The sequence below is a fragment of the Fundulus heteroclitus genome, chromosome 1 (genome assembly GCF_011125445.2).
Source record: "Fundulus heteroclitus isolate FHET01 chromosome 1, MU-UCD_Fhet_4.1, whole genome shotgun sequence".
Taxonomy (NCBI): domain Eukaryota; kingdom Metazoa; phylum Chordata; class Actinopteri; order Cyprinodontiformes; family Fundulidae; genus Fundulus; species Fundulus heteroclitus.
The window spans coordinates 21927803-21944493 of NC_046361.1; the positions used below are offsets into that span (position 1 = coordinate 21927803).

Here is a 16691-nt window from a genome sequence, read left to right on the forward strand (position 1 = left end):
CTGAGCCACAGGCAAGCTAAGCAGAGGGCCTACACTGCAAAAACCGACTTAAAAATAAGTAAAATGTTCTTAAAATTTGTGTTTTTGTCTTTGATTTGAGCAGGTAAATTGTATTATTATTATTAGACATCCTGCACTTGAAATAAGACGAGGGAGATGAGTTGTTCCTATTTTAAGTGCAAAGATCTTATTCCATTGGCAGATCATCTTATTTACCTGCTCAAATCAGGGACAGATACACTAATTTTAAGAAAATGTTTCTTTTTTTTAGTTCCGTTTTTGCAGTGTAAAGAGATAGTACAGGATTTCTGAACACAGTGGGTCATCAACATCCGGATACCTGCTAACCTTTGTTTTGTGTATCAATTTCTGAACTTTTTTTTCTTATTGTGTGAAACAATGATAATAAACTCTATTAATTGTCATGACCAGCCATGTTCTATTCTCAGTATGCGTTTTACACAGGAAGAACACTAGTGGCACAACACCTACTGCTTCCATTTCCTGTGTAAATAGTCTTCGGCTTCAGTGTAGAAAGCTACCCAATGCAGAAATCACAACAGTTACAAAAATTCATAAAATATCATTTGCATAAGCCGCTTCAGTGCTTTTTTTTTGGAGATTGGAGTTATTTTAAGCCGGTAGAAGTCCGCATTGGTTTTATCCACCCCCCTCAAACCCTCAAAGCCACGGGTAGCTTCAGCTCCCCTAACCATCTAATCTGGTTTTCTACTAATTAAAGAAAGTTACTCACTGCAGGAAGGATATTAACTGTGTGTGTGTTTTCTTTTATAAAACCTTACTTTGAAAACCCTGAACAATATTTTTTCACTATTTAAGATCATGCAAAAGAAATCTACATGGTTTGATGATCAAATTGCTAAAGGGACAGCTTAATAGTACTTCTTCTTAATATCTGCTGCATGCATCTAAGCATTAATTCCCACATTAAATGAGAAAAATATTACCCTTTTCTCCCATGTTTTTTACTATGGTCAATTTCTAAAAGACGAGCATCGTCTCAGCATACTGTTTTTCCCCTTTTAGCACTTTCCAATAGTATCCAGTGTCAGACCGTTAGTCAACCGTGAAACTAATTTTATCTAATGTGCAATGCAATGATGCAAAGTTAATCACCCTGTGCTAGCTGGTGGCCAGCGGCTTTAATTAGAAGTTGCCCCACAGAGCTGATTCTGCTCCAGGCCCCATGCAAGCTCGGGTTGTGTCTTTGTAACACAGCCATCATGGCGCTTCATTGAAGTCGCTGGTGAACCAACTCACTTAAGATTGTTTTAATGTTTAGGCAAGTGACTCTGGGGAAACTATGCAGCGGAGACACAGAGGCAGATGATGAGTCCTTCAGGGGTGGTGATCAGGGCGCGTCTGGCACTGCATCAATCATATGACTAATCGCTTCGCAAAATGAATCTGACTTCCTGTTTCACCACAAAAACCTCACCCCTCTGGCCGACACAAAAACACAGCCTTCATTCATGCGGGGGGAAAACGCAGGAGAAAATATGATTTAGAGCTCCGACAAAGATAACCCCGGCAGGATTCGTGAAGTCGGCTGAATCAAAGACCCCCCCTTTTGTCCCCTTTTCGCCCTTACACCGTCCCTGGCTGTAAGTGCCAGTTTCTTGCCCTTTTGCAGAGCCCAGGGGGGACATGTACGTGGGTGTAATGTTTGTGTGGGATGTGTGTTAAGACCGGGATCACATTGTGCTTCTGCTATTACTGGATATCCTGAGAGGAAGGAAAGTATGGGAGGCGAAGGAGGGAGAGGAGGCAGAGAGCGGCCTGGCCTGTGTGCGTTCGGTGGACAGATTGATCGACGTGGAAGTGACTGGCTGATAGCAGGGAGATAGACGGTGTCGGTGTTGGTGTCAGTGCCTTTAGGATCGGCTTCTGTTGCTGCTGAGTTATTGTTTCCACTTGTGAGTGGAAACGTGATGTCCGAACCATTAGAGAGATACTCATTATTCTGTTCCTAATATCTCATATTGCAAACATAAAGGACTTTTTTTTTTACTGATTACTACCCATGCTCGACTAACAACTGCAATTTCTCTATCTTTTTTCTCCATGCAGCAGTACGTAATGACAGAAACAAGAAGAAGAAGGACGTGAAGGAGGAAGTGGTGCTACCAGAGAGCTATGAGCTGAGTGGAGAGCTCGAAGAGCTGGTCAATAAAGTCAGCAAAGCTCACCAAGAAACATTTCCCTCGCTTTGCCAGCTGGGAAAATACACCACCGTAAGTCCCACTAATGCCCAAAACTGCACGGCTTAACTAATTCGGTTCCCATTAGGCCATTTGCATTGCGTCTGAATGATTGATGCAACATGCAAATAGATTTTTTTTTTCCACCCCCTTGCTTCTTATTAGATTGATGGAAAATGTAAATGCGCCGTGAGGCTCTGGCACCTTCGGCCCTTTATGGTAACGAAGGCTTGAATACTTCCTGATGGCACAACAACACTGATCTGCGTTTGCTCTCGTGCGTTCAGAACTCCAGCTCAGACCACCGCGTTCAGCTAGATCTGGGTCTCTGGGACAAGTTCAGCGAGCTCTCCACCAAATGCATCATCAAGATCGTGGAGTTTGCCAAGCGCCTGCCGGGCTTCACCACCCTCACCATCGCTGACCAAATCACTCTGCTAAAGTCGGCCTGCCTGGACATCCTGGTGAGGAGTTGCTCTTTTTCAATGTTTAGTTTTCAAGACTGATTATTTTGTCTTAGGAAATAAAGGGAGCTAAATGGTCCATGCTGGGATTATGCTGGTATCTGGTGGGTGAAGGTGGTACTGCAGGGAAGTTTGCCTTGATTAAAATGTAATGTAATAGGAACACCTTGAGCATATTGCATCTCTTTTGTTCAATGTCTTTTGCTCTAGTAAGCATGTGTCATATATTTACACCCTATTTTACCTTGTTCCTGTGGTTTACTTTTCTCCCTTTTATTATCGCCTGCAGATGCTGAGAATCTGCACACGCTACACCCCCGAACAGGACACTATGACCTTCTCAGACGGCCTGACTTTGAACCGAACTCAGATGCACAACGCAGGCTTCGGACCGCTCACAGACCTGGTTTTTGCCTTTGCTGGCCAACTTCTGCCCCTGGAGATGGATGACACTGAAACTGGCCTCCTCAGTGCCATCTGCCTCATCTGCGGAGGTACTGCAGCACACATTACCACGTTTCAATAAGAGAGTTTATGAAGTAAATGTAAAATACATCTTTTCCTGTGAAACATATATTTAGTAGGGCTTATAATTCACATTTACCACATAGGAAATGAAATAAACGTATGTACCAAATCTTTTTTTTTTTCAGATCGCATGGATCTTGAAGAGCCTGAAAAGGTGGATAAGCTACAAGAGCCTCTTCTGGAGGCTCTTAAGATCTACGCCCGTCGCCGCCGCCCCAACAAACCCCACATGTTCCCCCGCATGCTGATGAAGATCACCGACCTCAGAGGAATCAGCACTAAAGGTCGGTATTTTGAGTGATTTGTAAGAATAAGTTTGTATTTTCTGACTCTTTTTAACTTCACCTTGGTGACTTCGGTGTCAGCAAGAGCCAAAGAAGTTAACAATTAAATCTGAACAACATGATGGCGCTGAAAGCTGGGTAATATATGTCCCAAATGTCACCTTTTGCCAATTTGGTTGTCATAAAACACAGAATTTGTGAATAGCACTTGCAATCTGGTCAGATGAAAGTAAAAAAAAAGAAAAAAAAAAAAGGAATGCTTGTTTGGGAAAATGCTTCTCCCCCAAAATCACACTTCAGAAGTTAGCGAAACCTGGAGTACAAGAATAAAAGAAAACAATATGTTCAACATTTTGCATGAAACATATATTTTTTTAAACAAAGTAGTTCAAGTGTTTGAAGAAAATGCATTTAAATTATTTATTTTATTGTTGCAAATAAATTATAAAAAGAAAGTACATGGAATCCACAACCCACAGTACAAAAATGTTCATACTTGTTGAACTTTTTATTTTGTCATATTCCAAAACTAAACTCCAGTGAATTTTATTAGGATTTTTATAAATCCTAATAAACATGTTAAACATGGCGGTGGCAGTATTTTGCTGTGGGGAGGCGTTTGTTCAGCAGGGACAGGAAAGTTGGTCATAGCTGATGGGGAGTTGGATGAAGCAAGGTACAGAGCAATACTGAAAGATAACCCATTAGTGACTACAAAGACTTGAAACCGGGGTGAAAAAGTTACAAAAAATTGTTGTTCCAAGGTGTTCGCCATCATATCTGACCGAGCTTGAGCTTCTGAAGCTTGCTGGTTGCAGTGCTGAGCTTGTATAGGCATATGCTGTACTGTTATATGTTAAAGATTCCTACAACCACATCAAGAATCAAGAGTCTTTATTGTCATTACATGACCATGATGAAAAAGTTTCCTGTTAGAATATTATACCCTTCTTTTGATTGTTCCATCACATAAAATCTTAATAAAATACATTGAAATTAATTGTTTTAATGTAAAACTGTGGAAAAGTTCAGAAGGTGTGATTACTTTTCATTTTGCTACAACCTCATCCATCTTCTTTGATGTGTTGTAGAAGTTGGTGTGATGCACATGAAGAAAGTTTGCTCTTGACTTTTGTCTTCTATTTTTTTACATAAATAAAATTAATCGCTGCTCAAAGCGCCGTTTTTTTTTGTAAATGTTTGCATTTCTTAAAGGGACTCAAAGGGATACAAGATTCCCCCAAAGATTTCCGCCACTTTTATATATTTTGCATTTCTACTAGTGACACAAAATCCTCTGATCTCTGTACCCAGGTGCAGAAAGGGCCATCACTCTAAAGATGGAGATCCCGGGCCCGATGCCCCCTTTGATCAGGGAGATGCTGGAGAACCCGGACGCCTTCGAAGATCAAACGGAGAGCGACGAGCGCGCGGCGCCCCCGCCGCCACCTCCGCCGCCGCCGCAGCCACCGGCGCTGGTTGTGAAGCAGGAGGCTGAGGACGAGGACGACAGCTGGGGCACGGAAAACTGCAGCGAGCCGTCGCCGGAAGAGGAGGACGAGGACGACGATGACGACCTGGGAGAGGAGGAGCGAGACAGGGGCTCGGACAGTGACGGGGAGCCCTGGGGGGTGTTGGAGAACCTGGACGGGGCGAGGAAAGGCCTCGTTGGGAGGGCGCAGTGAAGAGAACGTTTCATGCTCATACAAGCTCTTGATACAGACACATGCAAACACGCACACACACTAACATATAAACATACAACAAAACCTCACTCACTCTTCCCTCTGAATATAAAAAACAAAATAAAAATGCTGGCCTTTCCTCCCGCCCCCCCTTCTGCTCTCCTTGCTGCACATCACTGTGTCTTCCTGACTGGAACACAGCAGAGCCTTAAGTGTACAGACGCTTCTATCTCAGGCCACATGGTCCATGACACGGAAACTGCAGAAACAGAAATTCAAGAAGAGACGGCAGTAAGAGCGCACGAGCTCCTGGCTTAGCCACGAGGGAGGTTAACGTGACAAAAAAAGACATAACCTCTTTCAGGAGCTGAATATGCCACCCCCTCTCCCCCTTCAGCCCTTACGGCCAAAACCAGACCCCCCCCGAACTGAGCAGTTGAATTCCAGTGGATTACAACAAGCACATTATAGCAAAAGTACAGGGCAATACCAAATTGAGTATGCTAACCTTTTTTTTTTTTTTTTTTTCTATTATTATTTGTTTGTGGTTATTGCTTTTGAACATTGGTTTGTGATTTTTTTTTTTTGTTTGTTAAAATTACTAAATAAGTTCATACATATCTATATAATGTTACATTTTGTCTCTCGTGTTTATTTTTTTTTCTGGTTTTATATATATGAGTTCTGTTGGCAATTTTATTTTTTTTTCTCTTAGGAGATTTCCTGGGAAGACGTCCAGAGGGAAAGGAGCATCGTTACAATAGGCTGGGTCTTCCTCATGATCTGCAGAAGCTTTGCTCTCTCGTCTTTTTCTGTTTTTTTTTTGGAGCACTTGGGCTTGCTGCAGACCTCGACGATAATCATACAGAACTGATGTTATGTTTGCAGTGAACCAATCGGTTTCTGTTATCAGGGAATTGGCTTTTTTTGTTTTCGTTTGTTTGCTTCTCCTTTGCTGCCATTAAAGCCAACATGTGCAGGAAGTATCTTTGTGCCAAAGTTAGGGAAAGTCAACCTTTTGAGAATGAGTCTGACTACAGGCAGGGACTCCAGCTACAATCGTGCGTTACTCACACTAAAGTGCTCGCTTGTCACGTGCGCTAAGAACACATCCTCAGCCATACACACTTTCTTGAGACTTCTCCAAGTAAGAGATGTGCCTCCGTGGTTTTAGTCAGCCGGGGACGGAGACTTCCACTTGACCGTATAAGTAGCACTTTGTCAACAACTTGGGCACGTCTAATCCTTTTAAGAGTAAAGCCTCCATGCGCGAAGACGTCCAATTTCAGATTGCACTGACAACAGCACTCTTCTGCAGGTGGAAGACTTCAATCCAGCGTATTTTAGTATCAGTGAGGTGTTTATAAATGAAGTCAGTGGAAGCACAAAACCTGTCCGAAGCTTTTTAAAAGGATTTTCTAAGGCGTGTCAACTTTTCATCCTGACTGCTATGACCAGAGAGGCTTTGGTGTGCAGTCATACTCTTGCAGTATTGTTTATATTGTGCTCAAATGCTTCGGGTAGAAAAAAAAGCAGGCTGTGGCAGGTACCCAAAATTGGTATTGGTTTCATAGAAAAAGGAGCCTGAAAATATTACAGCCAAATTGCTCAGATTTATTCTTTCGAGCGTTGAACCTTTTACGGGACATGCTTGATTTAGAAATGTTGAAGTTCTCCAATTAAAGGTTGGTCAGCATTATCCAGGGACTACACGCGAAGACGTGAATTTTACAGTTTGTAGGTCTATTGTCAACTACTCTAATGGTGCAGATTGCTAATTTTAAGATGCTAAAGACAGATTCAAACTTTAACTCCTGCTCAGGAAGGCTACAACGTAATGTTTCAAACTCTTAAATGTCACACTACTGGCCAAAAGTTTGGAAATAACAGCATGTTTTTACTCAGAACACCTTTTTTTGAAAACAAAAATAAATAAATAAATAAATAAATAAAACTATGATTTCTATGGATTTTGCAATTGATTTACTGCATGATCAGACTATCGATTAATACTGTTTTTATCTGTTTAAACTTTCAATATTCATTGATAACAGAGCACAAAGAAGAAAGGGCTTAGTTAAAAAAACAAAACTATTTACAGTTCAAATATTGTATTTATGTTACGCCGCTGGTAAAGTCAGAAGAGGTTGCTTTGAAGGAGGAAAAGTCTAGGAAAGAAAACCTCAAATGTCTGACAATAGGAATGCATAATGATCATTGACTTACTGACTGTCTTTGCAGAGTTCTTGCTTCCAAACTTTTGGCCTGCGGTGTAACTCGTGAACATCAGTCAGAATCGACTAAAATCGTTGTAGGCACGTCACCGTAGATCAGAAATCGGCCACAGAACTTTGATCGGGGGCATCTCCAGTCAGAACTGATGAGAACATCAACATAAGGGGCACACACATTAGCTCAGACATAAGCATTCATACGTAGTTGCATCAAAACCACAAATTAAGGCTAATGCAGGATTTTTTCTTTGTTTCGTTTCATGAAAGATACTTTCAATCAGACTCAGGGCTTTTCAGAAAGGACCAAACCCTAGATGCTCTTATGGCATGCTAGAAACAGGCAATATTTATGTGTGTATTTCTAACTATGTGTGGATTCAAAGCCCCAACCCTGTGTGCAAACCTGGAAGGTCTAAAGGAAAAAAAATAAATAAAAAGCATGGATGCCAGTCAGACTCTCATCACCTCCCTCACTGGGCATCTGTGCAGCAAACTGCCTTCTGATCTCAAAGCCATTATCTCATCTTCTTTTCTAATGTATGCTCTCAATCCTTATTGAGGGAGAGGAATGTGCGTTCTCATGTATCAACTCTTAATTGCCAAAACGTCAGAATGGACGATCAGCTGGGAGAACATTGCTGATGTACAGTACAGAGGTTCTTTTTTTTTTCTTTTTCTTTTTTTGGATCTCTGTTTAAAGCAATATGAACCTTCTTCTAGTAGCAGAGACTTGTCTTCTGAACACGGGCGAGTCTTCTCGTGTGTGTGCGTGCGCGCGTGCGGTTGTGTGTATGCGAATGCTTTAACATGTCTTTGGTCAATGGGTGAATGTCCTCAGCATGGTGCTGCCACACCACATCTCTTGTGTGACGACCTCATCCTTTTTTTTTTCTCTGCTGGGCTGTCAAGATGTTAGTGATGGTAATGCTGGCGGAACATTGAGATTATGTCGTTTTTATGCGTTTTTATTTTGTCAACATAGCCACCGTGTTGCCAATCCTCTGTTTATTTCAACTTTTTTGTCATACAAAGAAAAGCCATATAAACAGTAAGAGGCACAATAAACTACTTTTGTGAGAGTTCCGGACCTTTTTTTTTTTGTTTTTTATTGCATCTTATGCCTCTTTCAGGAAGAGTGCCTTCACCCCACATGCAAACAATTTTAGAGGTGTTTTTCCCCTCAGTTGTTACCGGGACGAAGCAGTAGAGGGAGCTCTTGCACTGTGACTCTCAGGCTTTGGTGCATGCAGCTCCGTTCACCGCAGGGAGGCAGAGAGCGAGAGCTCTGTACGCGCACAGGAAGCTACGACTAATAAATCACAACCTCCTGCAGAACAAGGACATCAGATAAAGGTGTGCTCCCGAGATGTGCTTCCTATTCTCATGGAGAAGTCGGTGTTTCCTTTAGCTTTGTCTCCCTTGCGGCTGAAAACTTAAAAATGTATTCGTTAACACGTAAGAAAAAAAAAAGGGGTAACTAAGGGGAATTACATTATAACACCATAATGATAGATGTGCAAAAGAAATAAAGAGTGAAAATGGAACAAAGTACATCAATTACAATGAGATATATCTTAGTATACATTTGTTTCAGTAAGTCAGGTTACTAAGGGAAACACATTATATAGATTAACACAAACTGGTGATGTTTTAAAGCCTTTATTTCTGTTAATTATGCCCCCCCCCCCCCCCCACACACACACACACACGCTTCCATTTAAGATTAGAATACTGCATCAGAGCAAAGAAAAAGCTATTTTTTTCAGGCTAAATTAGGGTTTAATGAAAGTATGTTTGATACTAGCTTAAAGGTTGTCTTTTTCAAAAGGTGCTTTTAAATCTGACAAACAAGCTTCTTAGAAATGCATATTCTAAATTATTGAACACACACACACACACACACACACACACACACACACACACACACACACACACACACATATATATATATATATATATATATATATATATATATATATATATATATATATATATATATATATATATATATATATACACACACACAGATATAAAGGCTGGATCCCATTTCCATTGCCTAGGGTGATCCCCACCCTTAGCCCTCTCCCATATATGAAATTATTTGAAAAATGCAAAGCCCCTTTATGAAGCTCAAACAGCATCAAATCTCACAGAGTCTATGTTACTTATTATGAGCACACGGTGTGTTGTGTGAGCAGTTTTGAAAGACGCAGCTACTTTTTTTCAAATATTATGCTGGAGAACAAAAACGATGCAAAATGGGTCCCAGTGAATAATTAATCTAACACATTTTGAATGCATTACCAATATACTAACCAAGTAGTGTACTAATATCAGTACCAAGATATACTTTAGCATTGGTTAACTTGTTCAAGCACTTTGAAAATAATCTGATGATTAGTCTGAACCCAGGTATAATCAAGTATGTCAAATAAAAATTGCATTTACTTTACATCAGGGTAAATGATTTGTCTTAACTAGACATGCCAGTGTTTGTGTTGTGAAGTGATAATTATTGGTGGATTATTTGGATAAATCCTATTTCCTAGATGTTACCCCAGCGTTATCGTCCCTCTAACCTTTGGCACTAACAAAGGTAGTGTCGAAAGTATCCCAATGTTAAATGGGACACTCCTTCAAGAAGCTAATAGATATTTGACTAATTTGTACCTTTTCATGCCTTTCACTTAAACAGTTATATGGCACATTTAAAAAACAATGGGTTCCACCAGGATCCTGTACAGTCAAAACATACAGTAAAATAGATCATAAAGATGAGAAAGGAAACTAATCACTGGTTCTAGCGGTTTTATTCCACGTAATGTATGCACATGTTTATGGCTGCGTGTGTTAAAACTATATTTCCGTCTGACTGCAAGTGTACTTCAGTATATCAAAATTTACTTGCCACATTTATTTTTCACAAATAATTCAGAATGCAGCAAAACTAAAGACACGACAGAGTTTTTGAGTTTCTATTCCTTTGACAATACATTTAAAACTACAAACATTTTCTGCTTGTTTTTTCAGGACTTTTTAAGAAGACTCTCTTAAACAAATGATGTTGGTATATGTTAAACTCCAAAATATAATGGTTGCTGTGGTGTGAAACTATTTTAAACAAAGAACTAGTTCACTTTGCTGGTTTTATGCTGATTAAGGGTAAATCATCCCCTGTTCCTGATTTTTACCCCTTAACTCTACATTTCCAACAGACAAGTCCTCAAAATTCTTTAGGGGTGGGGGTGGGGGTGGGGTTGGGGGTGGGGGGAGTGAAACAAAATGGCTTTGTAGTTAAATGCGTAGGATTTTTCTCAGGAGGCACATTTTTAAGTGTATTGGTAGTAAAACTGCCTAATATTAATAGATCAACAATAGGGAAATTGCTGTAATGTCTTGATATATTGCTGTTATGGAGAATAAATGCGCTGAGATATATTAATGTTGGACATATCTACTGTCAGATATTCACGTGTGTTTAAAGATTAGTATAATTGTTAGGCAGCTGCTATGTAACAACTATATATCATACAGCATAGTTTCTATAAGATTATCAAAATCCTAAATAGTCTAAACTAGATGTGTCAAATTTATTTTGTTCTTCCTTAACAAGCATGAAAACTAATGTACGCAGGCACCTGCCACAGAGATAACAGTTTACGGGACATGTGGGGATATAAAATCAAACATGTATATTTACATACAAGGAACCTTTTTTTTAATTGCTGTCCAATGTCTCAGTGGAGATTTTTAACCCCTACCTGAATTAAGCATAAAGGGATGCAAGGAAGGGTAGGATAGTGGAAACTGTAAATGGGATTTATCCCATGTGGGCCCTAAAGGGTCCTTTATCCCCCCCCCCCCCAAAAGAAAAAAAAAATAAATAAAATAAAATAAAAAAATCAGGTAATGTGAATCAGCCTCTGTGTAAAATAAAAACACTTGTAAGTATCCTCATATGCAAAGTTGTGATTACTTTTCTACATTTTACATTGTCCAGACAAACTGAGTAACGGCAAAAATGAGGATTGATTTATTGACTGATACGGTACTTAGAATCGACAAAAGCATTTTCCTGGAGTTGAAGTGTGCCTTGTATCAGATTTTTGGCAGGATAAATGAAAGCAAAGTGCGCAGCATGGACGCAGATTAACCCTGAGCGGTGTGATATTCGAGCCCGTAGAAGAGAATCCAAAACACAAGACGGCGATAAAGGAAAACAAGGATGTATGAGCCAATGTTGGGTCGGCAAATTTAATTTAAAAAACCTGATTTTAACACAGCAAATTCACTTTTAATCAAGCAAAGAACAATAGGAAATCCCTGAGACGTCCTTTAACATTTTTTTTTACATTGTCCTCGTAAACATCAAGCAAATTAATGCCTTTCATGATTTTATCACGATTACTGACACTCATCCCTTATCTTCATCGAGCAGGAATCCTCTCGATAAAAGGGCAGTCGATTGTAAACATCCCCTGTTTCTTTCAGGCTGCAAGGGAGGGATACTAATTTCTCAGGCTGATTTTATTAATAGAGAGCCCCAGAGAATCAGAGGAGGGCGATAAACAGAGATGAGATTCTATCAATTATACGATTTCTTTAATTAACCATCATTAGGAGCAGATCAATAACGCCAAGACTGGAATTAAAATAAGGCCCATACATTATACACTATTTTACAAGGAACAATCAAATTGCCTCATATACCGCGGACCCCAGTCAAAGGTGTTGCCATGGTAACCAGCGGAGCAGAAGAGGGCTGGGTGGATTTAAAGGAGCCGTGATAGATCTCTATATATCAATACACTTTAGAGGGATGGAGGTGAAATCAGGGCTGGAAGCCTGACGCCGAACTGTTCAAATGTATAACACAGTAATAAATGCCCTTTTCTGAAATATTTCTCCCGACGCGGTCTGTTAATTATTCAGAAATATAGTTAAGAATCCATAAATGTAGGCCACGGGGTGCGGCACACCAAAGAAATTCATTTGAATATTTTAAACCGGGGAGAGACCGAGCTCTGAGCAGGAGCGAAACCGCAGTGGTGCCACATTCCTTCAACGTACAGGAGAGATAATGGACCCAGAGAGGCTGCAGCTCCTCGCAGAGATATCAAGAGGGTAAAGCTCAGCGGTCTTGAGTGCTCCAGTTAGGAAGGTATGGTTTGGTGCAGGATGTGATAAAGGCAGACACCGGAGGTGATCGTATCTAGCTTCGATCTGGTCTTAGGTGGCCAAAGGTTGTATAAGGATTTTTAAAACTTGGGAGCTCACAATACTTCTATGTATTTCCATGACTGAAATCAAGAAACACGTAAAAGATAAATAAATAAAAAATGAAACATAAGAAAAACAGTAAGCACACGCCACCCAAAAGCACAGCTAAAAGTTGCTGAGGAGTGATGACTCTACGTTTGAAATGCCGAACGGCAGCATCAGTGCAGAACACAATGTCCACCCGAGTCAAAAGCGGTGAAAGCAAGGCCCCAGCTTGGATTGTAGTGAAGATCTAGTCGGCAATTCATCCATTGAGGATGAATGAGCCAAGCGAAATGAATGCTTGGAGACCTATCAGACCAGCACCCCTACTGAAAGATCTAAAGAAGCTCTGTCTAGGACCAGTCTGGCAGCAGTCCACCAGTGTCAAACGACCCCTTGTGGCAAATCAGTTCATCATCTCCCTCAGTGAAGCAGAAAGATTTAGTTTCCATTCCGGCTGTGACCGGTACGTTAACCCTGACGTGCACAGGCATGCGTCAGCACGTCCTCCTCAACAACTGTGACACCTGAATAGCCTGCTTTTTTTTTATTAGTGACCAATCCACTGTCTGTGAATGTTCAATTTGCCTTGTTTTTTAAGGCACCTATAAACAACAAATGTGGTCTCAAGACGTTTTACAAGACACATAGGTCCAATTTATATGACCAACTCCATCCAGTCATAAAGACAAATTCTGCTACATGCAGACCACTTCATTCCTAGTAATAATAGACGTAGTCAGGTTCAGTTTATTATACCACTTAGTAAACGTTTTTCCATCCAAGCGAGCCTAGCTGATTGCATTGTGTCATTAACAGCAATCCCTCATACTCAACATATGGCGACCGTGGAAAGGAACAGTTTCCTTTCAACAGGTAGAAACTTCCAGCAGCAGCTGAGTCGGTGTGAACGGCCTGCTGTTGTAATGGACAGGCAGTCTGAAAAGAGACAGCAGAAAATCAAATAAAAAAAAAAACCTTCGACACACTGATCCAGGGGTACGTTCTGTGTCAAAGTAGGCCGAATTTAGGTGCCTTCATCCAAGAGAGAAACACGGCTAAACGGATGAGCTCTGAGTTGACAGCTGCACGTGTAGATGGCGGCAACAGCTGCTCCCTCAGTGGCCTGGATCCAGAAGAGACAGGATTAAACTAAAGTTGACAGGACAAAAAGTATCCTCACTATAAGGAGAGAACATTAAGGTATTGGCAGCAATAAATCAGCTCACAGCCCCCTTCATAAACAATGGCTGTCAGGGCTAAGCTGTGATGACTGATGACTGACTGAAACTCCTCAGTGCATTACAACGTAAACGCTCTCACAACTGATCGGCAACTTTTGTCCCCATATGGGTCAGTGATCTTCCAGGGCATCCTGATCAAGAGTAGGTTCCATTACAGCAACCTTAGAAGTCTGTGGTACATGCCGTGGCTTGCAAAAGTATTCATACCCCCTTGAACTTTTCTACATTTTGTCAAATGGCAACCACAAACATAAATATATTTTATTAGGATGTTATGTGAAAGATAGAAAGTGGCATACAGTTGTGAAGTAGAAAGAAAATTATACATGATTCCAAGCATTCCAAGCATTTACAAATAAAAAACTGAAAAGTGCATTGTGCAATAGTATTCAGCCCCCTTTTCTCTCAGTGCAACCAACTGCCTGCCTTCAGAAGTTGCCTGATGTTTGCTAATGACTGACTAGAGTCCACCTGTGTGTAATCTGTTCTCAGTACAAATACAGCTGACCTGTGACGGCCTCAGAGGTCGCTTACGAGAATATTGGGGAGCAAACAGCATCATGAAGTCCAAGGAACACACCAGACAGGTCAGGTATAAAGTTGTGCAGAAGTTTAAAGCAGACTTAGGCTATAAAAAGCTTTCCCAAGCTCTGAACATCTCACGGATCACTGTTCAGTCCATCATCTGGAAATGGAAAGAGTATGCCACAACTGTAAACCTGCCAAGACAAGACCAGGAAAAGCATGTTTGTTTATAAAGCACTTTTCAATAACAAGACCATTCAAAATGCTGACAAGACCATTCAAAGTGCTGTCCACCTAAACTTACAGGTCAAACAACTAGCAGACTGATCAGACATGCAGCCAAGAGGCCCATGGTGACTCTGGATGAACTGCAGAGATCCACAGCTCAGGTGGGGGAATCTGTCCACTGGACAACTATTAGTCGTGCATGGCACCAACGTGGTTTTTATGGAAGCATAGCAAGAGGAAAGCCACTGCTAAAAGAAAAAATATTAGAAGACCCATTTGGAGTTTGCCAGAAGGCTTGTTGGGAAAAGCAAACATGTGGAAGAAGGTGCTTTGGTCAGACAAGACCAAAATTTTATGTTTTGGCCAAAATGTTAAACGCTATGTGTGGCAGAGAGTGATGTGTTAGCTCTCTACCACATCTTCCCCAGTGTCTAATATGCTAGTGGCAGCATCATGCTCTGGTGGTGGTCAGATGGTCAGAGTTGATGGGAAGATGGTTGGAGCCAAATCCAGGGCAATCTTGGAAGAAAACCTGTTGGAGCCTGCAAGAGACCTGAGACTGGGGCGGAGCTTCACCCTCCAGCAGGCCAATGACCCTTAACATAAAACCAGGGCTACAATCGAATGGTTTAAAACAAAACATATTCATGTGTTAGAACGGCCCAGTCAAAGTCCAGACCTAAACCATATTGAGAATACATGGCAAGATCTGAAAACTGCTGTTTACAGACGCTCTCCGTCTAATCTGATTGAGTTTGAGCTGTTTGGCAAAGCTGAATGGGTAAAAATCTCAGCCACTAGATGTGCAAAGCAGGTAGAAACATACCCTAAAAGAATTGCACCTGTAATTTCAGCAAAAGGTGGTTCCACAAAGTATTGGCTCAGGGGGGATGAATACTTTTGCACAATGCCCTTTTACATTTTTTTATTTGTAAAATAAAAAGAAACAATGCATACATTTCTTTCTACTTCACAAGTGGATACAACTGTTGGTCTTTCACACAAGATTCCAATAAAATATATTTATGTTTGTGGTTGTAATGTGACAATATGTGGAAATGTTCAAGGGGTATGAATACTTTTGCAAGCCGCTGTGTCCGTGTCCAAAGGCAGGTTAAGCATATCTAAAATGGGGATTGTGATCAAAAGTTATAAAATGCTAATACAAGGACCATTTGTCATGCAACTCACTTCCTGTACGTCCGTCTGCAATTAGCTTTCTTAAAACATCTTGTTTGGTTTGGCTCTAGTTTCAAGTCCCTTGAAGCTGATAAACCAGCAAGCTAAACATGGTATTTGGAAGTCAAAATACTGACATAAATAAGCTGCAGCAGGAGTCAAACAGTCTCCTTCGTTCAGCTTTATTATATGACTTTATATGGATATAGCTGGTGCGTTTGCAAACCTGACCTGTGTGAATTTAACTCCTCTCGGCCCACAATCCTGCAGCGGGCTCTGTGCACTTACACGTGTTGCTTTTGCCTCTGGCTTTCTGGCTCTGCGTCTCTCCAACCTAACGCGGTGCAGGAGGCAGGCAGTGGGCAGTGCCGTACTGTGAAATAGCACATCTTTTTACCGTCTGCCTCCTTCCTGGGTCAAAACCGACAAAATTAGACACGTTCCACATTCGCTACTAATGCAGTGAATCTGCAGGGAGCTGGAAATCAGTCAAGGGAAGAAAGCAGAGGTAAAGGGAAGGTGAGAAACGTTTTCCAGTGGAAAACCCATAAATTTAACACCTACCCCCCCCCCCCCCCCCTTCTAGGAGCAGGAAGGTAGACCTGCCACAGGAGAAAGGGATGGAGAAATGCACAAGTTAGGTGAGAGCGGAGGGCGTGCCATGGTGGAGGCAGGGGAGAAAAACAAGGGCAGGAAAAAAGGTGAGGAGTGGCAGGGAAATTTGGGGAAGGGTACCGAGCGCCGGACAAGGAGGTGTCGAGGGTCATAAAAACTCAAAGATGTGTTCTGGCCTCTGGGTCTTCATATCTTTTACATTTCTAATTAAAAGAGATAAA

The 16691-nt window shown here is 41.2% G+C and overlaps 1 protein-coding gene across 3 annotated transcripts in view; it reads left to right on the plus strand.

Moving 5' to 3' along the window:
- The window catches only part of rarga (retinoic acid receptor gamma a), a 52934-nt gene extending 44437 nt beyond the window's left edge, over positions 1–8497 (plus strand). For all 3 annotated transcript variants that reach the window (XM_036137877.1, XM_036137881.1, XM_012866517.3), the window contains 5 exons: positions 2092–2255; positions 2510–2686; positions 2976–3180; positions 3340–3498; positions 4813–8497. In XM_036137877.1, the coding sequence (XP_035993770.1) occupies positions 2092–2255; positions 2510–2686; positions 2976–3180; positions 3340–3498; positions 4813–5183 (1076 nt within the window). In that variant the 3' untranslated portion in view covers positions 5184–8497. The remainder of the gene's footprint in view (positions 1–2091; positions 2256–2509; positions 2687–2975; positions 3181–3339; positions 3499–4812) is intronic.
- The last annotated feature ends 8194 nt before the right edge of the window (positions 8498–16691 follow it).